At 47.1% G+C, this 14,842-nt stretch overlaps 1 protein-coding gene across 1 annotated transcript; it reads right to left on the bottom strand.

The window, feature by feature from the left end:
* Positions 1 to 485: 485 nt before the first annotated feature.
* On the bottom strand, positions 486 to 14,018 carry LOC135917802 (formin-binding protein 1-like). The gene is made up of 6 exons (XM_065451406.2): positions 14,007 to 14,018; positions 11,744 to 11,862; positions 10,229 to 10,361; positions 9,762 to 9,931; positions 1,014 to 1,186; positions 486 to 643 (listed from the first exon to the last, which is right to left on the bottom strand). The coding sequence occupies exons 1-6, from the start codon at positions 14,016 to 14,018 to the stop codon at positions 486 to 488; spliced, it is 765 nt and encodes a 254-aa protein (XP_065307478.2).
* Positions 14,019 to 14,842: the final 824 nt, after the last annotated feature.

Genomic DNA, 14,842 nt, shown 5'->3' with positions numbered 1-14,842 from the left:
ATCCTATGTGGTGTTTCTGGATCACTAATGGATTCACTAAAATGGCTCACACCATGTTACAGGCTGCCATGGCCACAGTATGTGAATCAGCTGTTTATGTGCCGACAGTTGACTAGCATGAAAAACAAGTACTAATTTGCAACTTGCTGCACACTGCTATGATCGCACTCACTATAATACAACTTCACAAATAGCCATGTAGGTTGTCAGGAGGACAGTGTCTCCAAAGGTCAATTCATAAAAAACATATTTTATGTGCCTTGTAAAAAAGTATTGGGTTTTGCCCAACCGGATTGCAGGTTTCGGTTTATCCTCAACACAGAAACATGCACTGAACATTTCCGTCAATCTAAAATCAGCACATGAATCTTATGGCGCTTTTCACGGTACAATCCTTAAGTGAGCCCCTCATTTCAGTTGAATCGGCTCAAGTTCGAATCACTTACCACGCCTATATAAACTGGCAGAAAAGTAGAAGAGGAGGGCTAGCAGCTGTTGAACATAGTGCGCTCGAGGTAGGCGGTGGGAACATAGCCCTCCTCGAGGTTTTCTCGCCGCACCCGTGTCCACCCGCTTCCTCGGTCTACTTCCACCACTAGGAACTCCTCCCTTTCCTCCATTGGGATGGAGCCCTGAAACTGGGCTACAAAGAGGAACACTTTATTTGCATACCTACATGCACCCCGAGGCATTGTTGGAGTGGGGGAGGGGGGTTATATTGGAATAAGTACAAGACAGTCATAACTTAGAAAGGAAAAGAGAGACAGAGAAAGAAAGAGGCCTTTCTTTCGCCTTGCTTAAGGCACCCTTTGTAGCTACTTTTGAAGCTACTATTTTAAGCTCTAAGCTTTTTTTTCTTTCCTTTTTTGGGAGGACAAACAATTACATGCAAAAGGAAACAGATAGCACTTGTGGTTAAAATTTCATCTTTTCTTGCAAGATAACCAGCAACACCACAATATGGATAAAAAGTACCCCACTGAGAAGTAAAATTCAATGAAAGCATTCCAAACCAAGACCAATGCCATTACCACCGAAAGTGTAGATGGCCACCGCCCGACCAAGAGGTGGCAAGAGGTTTGGCTCAAATGAGACCTCTGCGTAGTCATGGTCCTCAAATTCCGCATCGCCATCAGGGATGGCTGTGTGACGTGTTCCAAGGCCACTTTCCGGACGACAGGCCGTGCTGCAGTTCCAGAGCACAGAAAGGTAGAACATCAACACGAAAACTTCTAACATAGGAAATTCGCTTCAGCTCAAAGACAAGAAGGTTTAATGAAAAGAAAATTGGAAAAGGTTGGCCAGAGGTGCCTCTATGGACTGCTGCTCTGAACTGAGGAAAAGAAGGGGTAGACAGAACAGAGCGGAGAAAACTGAGGAACATTAATTAGGTGGTAAACCAAATGTCGATGCTTTGGTGTGTATTACTGCTTCTGTTTTAGTGAGCTGTGCTTTGACAATAAACCCCCTTCGACACTTCTATTCGATTAAAATGCTTCGCAATTCTGTACTTATGCACATGAGATATTCAAGAAATTTCGCAATACTGGTACCTTCAAATGCTGATGTACTAGTCTACTCCAGCCTCAGTGGTGTGAATAATCTTAGTTCCAAACAGATGACTGCAGGTGCACCGGATGAGGTGGACTGAGCTTAGATAATGATTTCTTCACGTGGGATGATTTCTTCATTGCACTGGCATTGCCTCTGTTTGCAACTAATGCAACCATGACTAATAAACTCCGCAGCCTAATTAAAATTATGGGGTTTTACGTGCCAAAACAACTTTCTGATTATGAGGCAGCCGTAGTGGGGGACTCCGGAAATTTCGACCACCTAGGGTTCTTTAACGTGCACCTAAATCTAAGTACACGAGTGTTTTCGCACTTCGCCCCCATCGAAATGCGGCCGCCGTGGCCGGGATTCGATGCCGCGGCCTCCTGCTCAGCAGCCTAACACCATAGGCACTGAGCAACCACGGCGGGTTCCGCAGCTTAATTACGTGAAAGCATAGACCACTAAAAAAAGTTAAATGGTGTAAGCTAGACATGCCCCAAGCTATACCCCAAAAATATCTTTCTGGCTTCATTTGCATGCTCCAAATTAACTGCACACAGTATACATAGGAAGAGCTAGAAAATGTTACTGCTTGTAAATTACATGCTGACAACGGTTACAAGCAAAAACAATTAGCTATAGATTGCTGGCCTTCAGCTGCACCCTGTCACCTTTTCACAGGCATTCACCTATTCTGCGGGTCCTGTGCCTCTCTCCCTTTAACATTCGCGACAAACCAGAGCAACAGCTGAACTGTAGATCACCTGTTGCTTCACCTTGGAGGGGCTCAGCAAGTAACCTTCCACTTACCCCTTTTCGGGGAAGTGATTCACACTTCCCACCTCAGTAGCGCAACTGGTGCCAACAGGAGAGCAAGCACAAGAGACCTCTCTGGGACAGCACAGTGTGTGTACATGTTTTTTCTTTTTTTCTTTTCGTCCAACGGCGCCTTTGTTTGGCCATTGCCTTGCACTTAGTGCGAGCGTGTACCTCGTGTTGCTTCTCTTCCAAACACTAAGCCAAAAAGCGATCCCTAGCGCTTGTGCGTGGTCGTACTATGCCAAGCCGCATCCATCGGAGACTCAAGCCAACAGAGCCCTATCCCTTGTGAGCAGGACCACTGATCATCCCGAGAGTATGCAGCATAGCTGTGGGGGACACTTTTCCCATAGCGGCATGTCATAGGAAGCCATCCACCCAGAGAAACATGCTGGCGGCACCGTTTCTGTATTTTTAGCTTCTTTTGGTCCCGATGCCACTCCGGGACCAAGCTTTTGTGCAATGTTGGGTGTCGCTGGAGGCAAATAAATCTGCCTTCATAAACTTAGGCAATACCGTGTTTATTGTGCTGCAGGACTCAGCACCCTTTAACATTATGTCTGTAATTGAATGTCTAAAATTTAACATTCCTTCAAGGACACAAGCAGGCCATGCTTGTCAAACAAATACTTGCACAGGAATGCAGTATCACTGGCTAGGTTAGTGCAGCTCCTCAGCAATACTACTCCATCCATGCCAAAAGACGTGACATCAAGAGAAAAAGAGTTGCCAAGAGGTTTGCGTAAGCTTAACCACAAGCTTCTTGACAAGTCCATTCTGCCTTGCTATCATGTCTTCTGGCATGAATGGCATTGGTATTGGAAAAATAAACTTCTTGCTCATTTTCCACAACATTTAGTTGAGCAATCATGTCAATGTTTCTTTCCGATCTACAAAGCTGCACCTTAGCCTATACATTGAACAGCTTCCACATACTGGACCAGAGGTAAAAAGTGCATGCTAATTAGTGCCCTTGCACTTAAACTGCCACACTCTCCTGGGAGATGAAACTTGTGACGTGCCCATGCACACCGTATCTCTGGTCAAGCCACGCTCAAAGGCAATTCCAACACATGTGCACTATTTCACCCACGTAACTATATCTGGCCCTTGTGTGACAAAAATACACTTTCCAATGCAACCCAGCTTTACGTCACCTTTTATGAAGCGCAGCCATGGACATCAGGTTGTGAATCAGCTCATTGGTCGAGTGCCTGTGCTATCTTCTTGTGTTTCACCTTTTTTTCCTCCCTGTCACTTGTTAGTCCTTTACTCTCCTGTCTCTTCTCCGCCTTTCCCGATGCAAAGCATCTGCCTGAGGCTGGTGTCTCTGCCTTTCCCCTTAGTTTTGAACTAAATTTAAAGCTTACTATCATACATTTGTACACTTGAATTCTGACAAACATCTGACAAGCTTCAGCTTAGCAGTAAAGTGAATGTGTCATGCCCAAGTACAATATCTTCAAGATTTTACTGCATAAAACTGATTTGATCATTTTTCTTTTTCACTTACACCTGAGGAAGAAGAAGAAGGCGGCGAGTCAAGAAGCGTTCTTCAGTTCCCGCATTTTCCCAGCTTTTCTTGTATTTAATCGTCGCGAGCCAATGTTTATTTGTGCACATCTTTTCCGTGAAGTTGTAAGGACCACGTGGATACCCTTTTTGCCACAGTGAGTGACTTTTCACCATTTTACGGACATTCCTGTGCATCCGTCGGCGGCGTCTGACGAGCACTTCGGAGACCACGCCTTGGCCTCCGGGGTGGCTCAGTGACACTCGTCCGCTACCATCATGGAATACCAAGTACAGGGAGAAAATATTCGTCCGGAGGAAGTCACTCAAGAGCAGGGATGGCAAACCGCAGGTGCTAGAAGAGCTGGCGCCAAATCGCGGGATGCTAACCCGAACGCCATGGCAACGCCTTTGGCTCCCCATAGCTACAAGTCTAGCGGCACAGCGCTGAAGACCAAGATCATTAGGGCGAGCCGAATGCCTGTTCTTCCCAAAGAAGACACGAAGATCGTTATTAGACCAAGAGGTGGGCTGAATATTTCCAAAATTGGAGCGGCCACGGTGGCTGACGCAATACTTGCAGCCTCCGGCATCAGCCAGCATGAGCTCACACAAGACACTCTGTGCCCGAACTTACAGCAAAACATCATGGTGGCCAGCACTCCCAGACGGGAGAATGCCGATCGATATGCCCGCATCAAGCAAATCCGAATCACGGGCAAGATTCACGAAATCTGCGCGTACGAGACAGCCCCGCACTCCACGTGCAAGGGGGTCATACGTGGCATACCGCTGCAAGACGACCCAGCGACGGTGGATGGCAAGATTGTTAACCCGAACAACCCTCTTGCACTAGCAGCCAAGAGAGTTGCTCAGACTGGGACCATCATGATCGCCTTTGACGGGCAGCGGGTACCGAATTTTGTCAGGTACGGAACACTCCTGATGAAATGTTCCCTATATCGAAAGCAAGTGGACGTATGCCACGCCTGCGGAAGACTCGGGCATCGCGCCGATGTATGTCCAACACCGAGCGACGTCATCTGTCGGGGATGCGGCCTGCCAAATCCCAATGAGCAGCATCAATGCACCCCAAAATGCAAGATCTGCGGTGGTCCGCACCTTACAGCCGGTAAAGAGTGTGCGCGCAGATTCAAGACGCCATACATTGTTCGCCGACGACGCTTCGAGCGTGCCAGGCAGCAAGAGCAGCTCCCCACGCCAGCACCAACAGCACCAACTGCACCATCCAGCACCAACCGTAGGGGCAGAAGACGCTTGCGCTCGAGAAGCCGCTCTACAAGCCGACGGGGCTCCAGAAGTCGCTCTACCTCGAGATCGCGACTTACATCGCCTTCTCCAGCGCGCTCCAGCTCCAGAAGCTGCTCCAAGTCCCGTACTGGGAGCGACTCCTCCAACAGCTCACGTTCGAAGACCCCCAACGGCGGTAAAGGCAAGTCCTCTCTAACGTGGGCCGATAGGGCCCGTGGCAACCAAACGCAGGCGTCCAACTCTCAAGACTTGCACGACCTGCGTCTCACGAATGAGCTCGAAGAGCTTAGGCGTGCCAATGATAGTCTTAGAAAGGAAAACGCTCTGTTCAAGCAGGAAATCAGTCGACTAGCCGCCGAGATGGCGGAAATACGAAGATTGGCGCTCACACAGCCAGCTTCTCAGCCTGCCGCACGCTCTTCGGCCATGGACACAGTGGAGGCCCCTCCCAAGACGGTTGCAGTGAAGCGGCGTGCCCTTGATGACTCAAGGGGAGACGAGATGGTAGAACTCCTGTCTGACCTCAAGAACGCCATCTCCAACATACAGACAGGTCTCTCACACGTACAAGAAATGATCGCGCACCCTCATCTGGGCCTGGTCGCCCTCAGCACTAGAATACTTAGGCTGGAGGGAACCAGCCACGGATCTTTGCCAAGCACATCTACAGCTCAAGTCCCAACGTTGCCCAGCGTCATTGCCTCACCGACGGAGGGTGCCATTATGAATGCGGCACTTTCGCAATTCATTCACAAGCCCAAACATGGATAACGTAACTAACGTCATAACAATGTGGCAGTGGAATTGCGCAGGGTTCGCCAGCAAACGGGCGACCCTGCGACAATACCTAAAAAGCGTAAAGGACAAACCCCAAGTAATCGCCTTGCAAGAAACGATCACATCATCACCTATCAAGCTCCCCGGTTTCCTTACGGTGGCTTCCACTGAAGGAGGAAGGGGGGTCGCTATCCTGGTCAGTAAAAAGTTCACGTGCCTTCAGCGAGACCTTGGTCCCGCGGACAATGGGATCGAGTACGTCATGGCCGAACTCCTTGTCGACCCCCCTACGCAGCGCTTAAGAAGAAACAGTATCTTCATACTGAATGTTTACTGCAGACCCAGCGTTCACAGAGCCAGGCCTAGTGGTGTTCTCAAGAAGGCCGTGCATTTGGCTGGCTGTCAGCCTCTAATCGTCATGGGGGATTTTAATGCCCAGCATCAGGCGTGGGGCTATTGTACCAATACGAAGAAGGGTAGAGACATATGGGATGCGGCAGCGGAGGAAGATCTTACGCTGATAACCGATAAAGACTTTCCAACCAGGAGAGGGAACTCGGTATGCCGAGATACGACTCCGGATCTTACCTTTGTCAAGAACCTGGAAAACGTCAAGTGGACCAACACAGCCATGGACCTCGGTAGCGATCATTGCATCATCGAAGCTGTGATCAAGACTGCCCGCAACAAAACGAGGACCTTTAGGTTCACTGACTGGGACTTGTTCCGAGCCAGCCGCTCCGAGCGCGTCCTTAACGATGATATGGACCTAGACTCTTGGTGCGACGAGATAAAGAAGGACGCGGCTAGAGCCACCAAGGAGGTGACAACCGATCTGGAGGTGGACAGGATGGACAGTAGGCTGGCGCATCTTTTGGAAGCCAAGCAGGCACTGCTCGCGAGATGGAAGACTCAGCGCCATAACAGAAGACTACGCAAGAAAATCTCCGATATAAACAAGATGATAGAGGCTCATTGCAAGGTGCTATGCAAGCAGCAATGGGACGAGCTGTGCGACTCGGTGGAGGGCCAGCTCAAGAACGGTAAAAGCTGGGGTCTCCTTAAGCACCTACTGCACGATGGCAACACCAAGTCCAACCAGAAGAGAGCTTTGGCGAAAGCTGTCCATTTGGCCACCGACTCGAATCCATATGAGGCAGTCATGGAGCACCTCATAGACAAGTACCTGGCGGCCACGGACGATCCGGTGCCCCCCCAGTTTCCCGAGTACGAAGGGCGTGACGTACCATCTATGGACGAGGATTTCACCGTGGCTGAGGTCAAGCGAGTTCTCGCATCCCTCAACGGCAGATCTGCCCCTGGGCCCGACGGGATCACCAACAAAATGCTCAAGCATCTCGACGACGCCTCAATCGAGTTTCTTACGCGCAAGATGAATGATATCTGGTGCAGCGGCCTCATTCCCAAGAGCTGGAAAACAGCCTACACAGTACTCATACCGAAGCCAGGTAAAGCGCCGAGCATCGGCAATCTAAGGCCCATCTCCCTGACGTCGTGTGTTGGAAAGATGGCCGAGCACGCCATGCTTAACCGCCTCACTGACCATCTCGAGTCTAACGAATGCTATACACACAGCATGATTGGCTTTCGGTCGGGGCTTTCGACTCAGGACGCCATGAGACTGATCAAGCACCAAATCATTGACTCTACCTCCGCCGACACTAAGGCAATTCTCGGCTTGGATCTGGAAAAGGCTTTTGACAACATATCGCACGCCTTTATTCTCAAGAGCCTGACAGAGTGTAACATCGGCAAATGGGCGTACAATTTCGTGCGATCTTTCCTTTCCTCAAGGTCCACTAGACTGAAGATTGACGAGTTTTTGACCCACGAAATCCAGCTTGGTCCAAAGGGAACACCTCAGGGGGCGGTGATCTCCCCGACGCTGTTCAACATCTCCCTGATCAACCTGTCGAGGGCCTTGAACAAAATCCCCAACATTAACCACACGATCTACGCGGATGACATCACCATCTGGTGCTCCAGTGGATGTGAAGGGCAGGTCGAGGGTGCTTTGCAAGAGGCCATCGATGTGACGGAGCGGTATCTAATCCCCACCGGGCTAAGGTGCTCGCCCGCTAAATCCGAGCTCTTGCTCTACAAGAAGAGGCCCAGAGGCGGTTCACACCGATCCTGGAAGCCAGCAGCAGAGAGCCACATTACATTGTTCACTGGTAAGGGCTCCCCAGTACCGCGGGTAGACACTATCAGGGTCCTAGGAATGTTTATCGAGTCAAACGGGGCCAATGGAGCCGCCCTCAAACGCATTTGTTCCAAGACCGAAAGCGCCCTCGGCCTGATCCGAAGAATCGCCAATAGGTACTGCGGAATCAAGGAAGACAATCTGATCCGCATTATCCACGCCTTCGTGCTCTGCCACCTCGCTTATTCAGGGGCTATGCACAATTGGCTCGTATCGGAGCGCAACAAGATCAACGCCTTAATCAGAAGAGTCTTCAAGCTTGCCGTCGGCCTTCCCATGCGAACGCACACAAAAGACCTTCTCAATTTGGGAATTCACAACAAGTTCGAAGAAATCGTTGAAGCCCAAGAATTTTCCCAGTTCGTCAGACTCTCCGGTACCCCAGCGGGCCGAGCCATACTTGGCAAGCTGGGACGTAACCCCATGGTCGTCAGTCTCGACGCTGTGAAGCTGCCCAGCGACGTAAGGTCCAAAATTTACATACACCGGGTGCCACGAAATATGCATCCCACCTACAACGAAGGACGAAGGCGAGCCAGGGGTAAAGCTCTGCTCGCCAGTGCCCGCTTGAACAAGGACCGAACATGCTTCGTAGACGCTGCTTCCTACATTCAAGAAGAGGCCTTCTCCTCAGTGGTCATCGACTGTGATGCTAAAATCCTTAGCTGCGCTACCGTCCGCACTTCTAATTCCAGCGTTGCAGAGCAAGTTGCTATTGCTCTTGCATTGACGGACAGTGTACATGACACGATTTATTCGGATTCTAAGGCCGCTGTCAGGGCCTTTCAGATGGGAATGGTGGCTCCCCAGGCCCTACGTATCATCCAAAGTACCAAAGACATGAAACATCACTCTTTGGCCTGGTTCCCTGCGCACCTTGGGACCATTGAGGGTGCCTTGATCAACCCCAACGAGGAGGCGCACTCGGCTGCACGAGGTTTGACTGACCGTGCGCTGGGCAACGCGTCCTCTCCTGGGCGACCCGAGCCTCTCTGCTCGTACAACGAAATCTGCAAATACAATTATCTGTCAAGAAGAGTCCTACCTTCGCCGCACTCCTCGCTGTGCAGGGCCCAGGCAGTCACTCTCAGACTACTGCAAACAAGCACTTACCCGAGCCCCGCAGCGCTACACACATTGTACCCCGACCGGTTCCCAAGCCCGGATTGCCCTCTGTGTGGTGACTATGCGGACTTCGAACATGTCCTGTGGGGCTGCGCCTCTGCCGGTCCTCCTTTCACTCAAGAGGAAATGAAGAAGCTGATTAGGGCCCAGGATCAGACCTCTCAAACCCTGGCAGTCCAGAGGGCTCGCGACAGGGCCGTCAGGTTCCACCTGATGGTCCCCGAGTGGGCATAGCCAGGTGGCATGGCGTTTGCTTACGTCTCTAGTGGACAAAATAAAGTTGTTTCACTCACTCACTCACTCACTTACACCTTCAAACTACTCACGAAGCAATCCAAAAAGTGACTCATAACCATCTCCACTCAATGCCTTTGCAAGCATGGCCAAAACAACTTGTACTTGGCATTCCTTTACGTGTAATCTTTCAGAACCAAAACACTGGAGACGGATGATGGGTTTCAGCAAGGGCGCTTACTTGTTATCCGCTGTGATGGGCATTGGAGCTCCTTTGTTGTTGTTCTGGTGGTTATTGGAGACGCTAGACTCAGAGGCACTGCGCGACAATGAGCCTTCCGAGAAGCTGCTACCGTAGCGCTTCTGTGTATCGGGAGTTCCCGTCTGGCTGGACACCTCTGTCAGGTTGTTCTGCAAAGCGTGCATGCATTAACCCAATAACACCATTGTAAGGCAAATACAGCAACCAGCCCCAGTGCCTTTCCCAGGAAAAAAATAATGATCTAAAAGACCAGCGAACATGTTATTTTAGTATCATTCCAAGAACACTGCCCAACAAAGCCTTTACACTATGGGGCAGTTTTAATTGCTGAGCATCGCTGAAAGGCTCAAATCAATACAAAAACAAAAAACAAAAAAAGTGCAAGACAAAGAACACGTTTAGCATTTGCTTCCCTAACAAGGTTTAATAAAGGACAATCCCCTCACCTGATACTTCTCCAAATCTGTTTGGAGCTTCTCAAGCTTGGCACCAATGTCATTTATTTCTCCCTGGATAGTCTGAGGGTCTCCCAGAGCTGCATTCTGTTCATATGCACCCTGCAGCTTGTAGAGGCCCTCTCTAATGCAAGAAAACAAACAAAAATGCTATGAGCACAGCATCAATGAACATGCTGAGAGATAAGCCCAGAGCAGTGCTGTCAGAGCTACTGGCTCAGAAGAGAAGTATGTTCCCATTACTGACTTAATAAATTATATTTCAATAACAATAAAAATTATTCCTTAAATCAGAAAACACTTAAACATGAAATTTCTACATTAGGGCTGTGCAACTATATGAAATAACTGAACAACGGAGTATCCCGCTTTTTGATTGTGTCTTTCGGGTTTATTAGGTGCGACTCAAGATTCGGAATATCTTCAAACAATGTTTAAATTCCAGTTTTCCCCTTCCTTCAGACCCAAGACTGCATACAGAGGGAACCCTTCCTGGCAATCCAGTCATACCTTTATTTAAAACTGATCACAAATTATTTGTAAATGTTCCTGCTCCCCTCTGCAATGCTCAATGTGGTAAAGAGTGCGCTGAAACAAAATAACTAGAGAAAGAAAAAGAAATAGGGCATTATCTATATTGCTGCAAGACTCACTGAAAACCTAATTAAACACGAACGGACATTTAACACTCTGCCCAATCATGGGAGGAGCAGACCATGAAGAATATGCGGCGACTGGAGTCTCCGGACAACAGCAAAGGGCAGGATGGGGAGTGCTGCCATGCATTCACCGAAACAGAAGTCGCAGTACACAAGAGCTCAACCTGGCAATCTTTGAAAACTCTTCCTGCACGAATATTGGCCGTAACATGTGAAAATGCAATGAAATACTTGTTTTCACGCTACTGTCTCACCGGCATCATGTTATAGATGCGAAATTTGGTAAAAATCAATTGACCTTTCATTTATGCAGTTAAAGTCAATGTTTTTGAATATAATAAATGTAAATACCACTTTAAAAGCCTAATATACCAGGCTAAGCCAATGAAGCACTCCTCATTAGTGTCCCTTATAACAGAGCACCTGGGAATTACTTGCACGGTACTGCCATAATGAAGCTTGGTAGGAGTGGGGTGTCATTTCCACTAACAGCACGAGAACGTGCCAGTTATTACGAGAGCAGAAGAACATTGTTTGGAGCAAGAAATTTGCGACCATCTTTACGGGACTTTACGGAATGCACAATACTTTAGGGCTAAACGTTTTTAATAAAGTCGAAAGATTACTACACCGATACTAGTGTCAGATTTCCCTACAAGCAGCTTTGTTTACCTCTATGCCTTTAACTAACAAATCAACACATTTACGCGGCTCAAGATGAGAGTAAACAGAATGTTCTTGGCACACATGCAACATATGCAAATTAGTAAAGCACGTTCACAGGCAAGGCGCCACCCTCTTAGCATATACCTTATTTCATGCACTAAAGAAGAACCAGTGGCCTTACCTAGCTTGCGTCAGTCTGTCAATCTGTGTTCGTGTCTTGTCCAGCTCCTGCAGCAGCTTTCTTCTCTGCTGATTTGGAGGCAGATTGCTGTAGTTATGCTTGAATTCATCAATGTTGTTCTGATTTAAGTAGGAAACATGACAAAAAAACAGAAAATCGCAAAATGTAATGCAAAAGTTTTGATACATATACTATAACAACTGTGCCTTTCATGCACATCTGATGCAAAAAAAAAAAGAAAAGGAAAAGAGATAAGAAAGTTCCCTGCTACCTATGAACATATGAGATTAAAGATAGATTAATTATGTTCTTTAAGGAGCAAGCCATTTAACACAATGGAAGAAACCAAGAACATGCAATATCCGAATTGAACAAAGAGTAGCAAAGAATTGGCCAATTATTTTTATGGCTTGCCTGAATGCTGCAGGAGGATTCTACACCTAACAGAACTGAAAATTTAAAGAAATGCTGCTGATTTTTCAAAAAATTGCTAAAAAAGTAAAACATTCACGTTCACATACAAAAAAAGAACACGTAGCTATTCTTGATGGTCAAAACAATTATCAGATATAATTTGCAACAACGAAGGCATTTCAAGTGACAAACTTGAAGCCATTCTCAGCATGGAGTAAGCAATGATGAATGGTATGTGTGAGCAAGGTACAGGCTTAAGTTCAACATTGTCGCATGCAGACAACTTTGTATGTTCAGGGAGTCAAACGCATGCTGCACACATCATACGCTAGTGCAACTCTGCTCACTTTTTTATAACGTATATCTTAACGCACATCCTAATGCAACCCTAAATAAAAATAGCCATGCTGCAACAGATGTAAAAAAAGGCTAATTCAAGCTGCTTTTGACATATGGTAAATAGCTTGCTTTCACATACTGCTGGTATTATTTTATGCATGAAGATTACATTTTTACGAAGCATTTAAGGCAAAGTACCAAAATATCAGCCAACGAGCACAGAGTCTAAATGGAAAGCACTTATAAGATGGTTCAGAAGTGACCAAGCCAAGAGTGTTTCGCATCAACCATGTCCCCAACAACTAGGCATGCACTCTGCGCTTTTTACACCTGTGATAAATATAGCTAGTTCTCTACACAGAGCTCGCTTACTGATATGACAAGAACGACCCCGAAGTAAGCCTCAGAAGCCCACCTATATGGCAGGACGGTGCAACAAGCTGCGCCACTCATGCAACTGTACTTTGCAAATTTCTCTAATGAGTACTACAACTGTGGTAATACACATGCCACTTGCACCACCTACACCTGTATTGAACGCACACTACTATCAAGATTAAACAAAGATTGCGCTGTCAAAACAGGCTTGCAATTTGAGAAGTGCTGTTCATAATTATTCAGAAAAAAGGACAGAATTCAAGGACAGTAGTTTGCAAGTGCGTATCAACAAAAAAGAGAAACGAGGGGGGAAAATGGCAGAGGTTCAGACCTTCTTCGATGTGACATCCCACGCAAGCATGCCGAAAAGAGAGCAGAGGTAACAGTTAGACCGATGTGACATGCCTCTTATACATACCTATATACAGGGCGCATAACAAGAAAAGAGGTGTGAAGGAACGAGTGGGAATTAGAAGAGGGCTGGCTGCAGGCAAGGCATGGTGCGAGTGTTAGCCGGAAGCAATACTTGCCAGGCAGTGACTGGTTCCCAGTTTGCTGAGATACTTACGTTTTGGAAGCAGAAGAGAAATGAGGAGGAAGCACCGCCACCAACCAGTTTTTGTTTGTTTTTTGTTTGTTTGTGTGGACGCAAAGATGCCACAAAAGCAAAACGGGGGAATGGACAGAGTTGGGTGGGTGTTGGCAAGATTGAAAGTGCCATTGACAGGGAAAGAAAGAAATAAGAGGGGATGAGAAGGGACAAAACAACACATAAGCATTTAGTCAATTATGTTCAAAAGTGTCCTCTCTCAGGTACAATTTATCTGTTCAAGTGCAACGATCGACACAACTCATAATTACTTTGGCCAAAGAAGGCAGGGGCGCGGGGAACTGGGGTGAAATAGATGAACGTGTATAAGAAAAGCCGCATTGGTCTAGTCAAGCACTTGATCAGCAGATGCTTCTACGGCCTAGCATGAGGTTCGCAAAAGGTGACCTTCCACTTAATTAGGTAGCAGCACAAGAAGCGCTAACAGAATTTGCAGAGGTGGAAAGAAATAGAGGACATATGGTTGATGTCACCTGTTTCTTTCCATCCCTGTCTGTTTACTTTGACACTTTACCAGCTTGCCCTGATGACCATGCTTCTTTGTGTAAGTGACCCAGCCAGAATGGCTGTGAAAATTTTCCAAAGAAGTAGAATAGATGCAAAGGTGTGAATTAGCTTGAGTAGCACACATGCCCTCGCTCCAGAAGATAAAAACGAGGAAGGTGCTGACAAGCATATACAGCTTAAGAGAATGATCAATGCTAAGACCTACAGAGATAGAAGGTTCTCAACACTAGTCACTATCTACTGAGGATAATTTTTTTACATTGAAACCACCCAAATAGCCAAAACCAACCTAAAGGCCAAACTATTCTCACACAGTTAAATGCTCAATTACAGCAGGCCTGTGCACACAATTTTGCCAAGGATAACAAAAGCATACTCACACAGAAGCTTACGTGCACCAAATTAGCAAATGGAAAACTAGCCCTAATTGACAGGTGTGAAAATTATGCAGTAAGGAAACCCCAAAGCAAGATATTGGTAAACAGCTCTTATCTCATTTTATCAACAATTTGGCAATTACTAGTATGATGTCCATTTGAAAGATTTTCATCACTAGCTGCTGACACAGATTGCCAAGCCAATGAGTGAATATGCTGCATGCTGTGAAGACAGAACATTCAGTTCTTATTTTCGTAACAAGAAAGACTTAACAAAACAAAGAATGCTTGAAGTCAAGCCAGCAAAACTCATTTTTAGAGAAAAGGTGCAGAAACAAAATCTGCAGAAGTATGTAAATGTGTTCAAACCTTACAATTGTAGAAAAAGCAACTACTGCCACATGATGACAGCATTTTTTTAATTTAATGTGATGCATGCATCATCATAACCCTTTGACATACTGCATGACATGG

The sequence above is a fragment of the Dermacentor albipictus genome, unplaced genomic scaffold (assembly GCF_038994185.2).
Source record: "Dermacentor albipictus isolate Rhodes 1998 colony unplaced genomic scaffold, USDA_Dalb.pri_finalv2 scaffold_13, whole genome shotgun sequence".
NCBI lineage: Eukaryota > Metazoa > Arthropoda > Arachnida > Ixodida > Ixodidae > Dermacentor > Dermacentor albipictus.
The sequence above is the reverse complement of the archived record's forward strand: the minus strand, read 5'-3'. Positions and strand labels throughout refer to the sequence as shown.

Excerpts from the sequence above, each read along its gene's own strand:
- LOC135917802 (XM_065451406.2), bottom strand. Across the intron at positions 10,362-11,743 it reads GACAGACTGACGCAAGCTAG|AGAGGGCCTCTACAAGCTGC; the intron begins GTAAGGCCACTG and ends TTCTTGCATTAG. Across the intron at positions 1,187-9,761 it reads CCCATCACAGCGGATAACAA|CACGGCCTGTCGTCCGGAAA; the intron begins GTAAGCGCCCTT and ends CTGGAACTGCAG.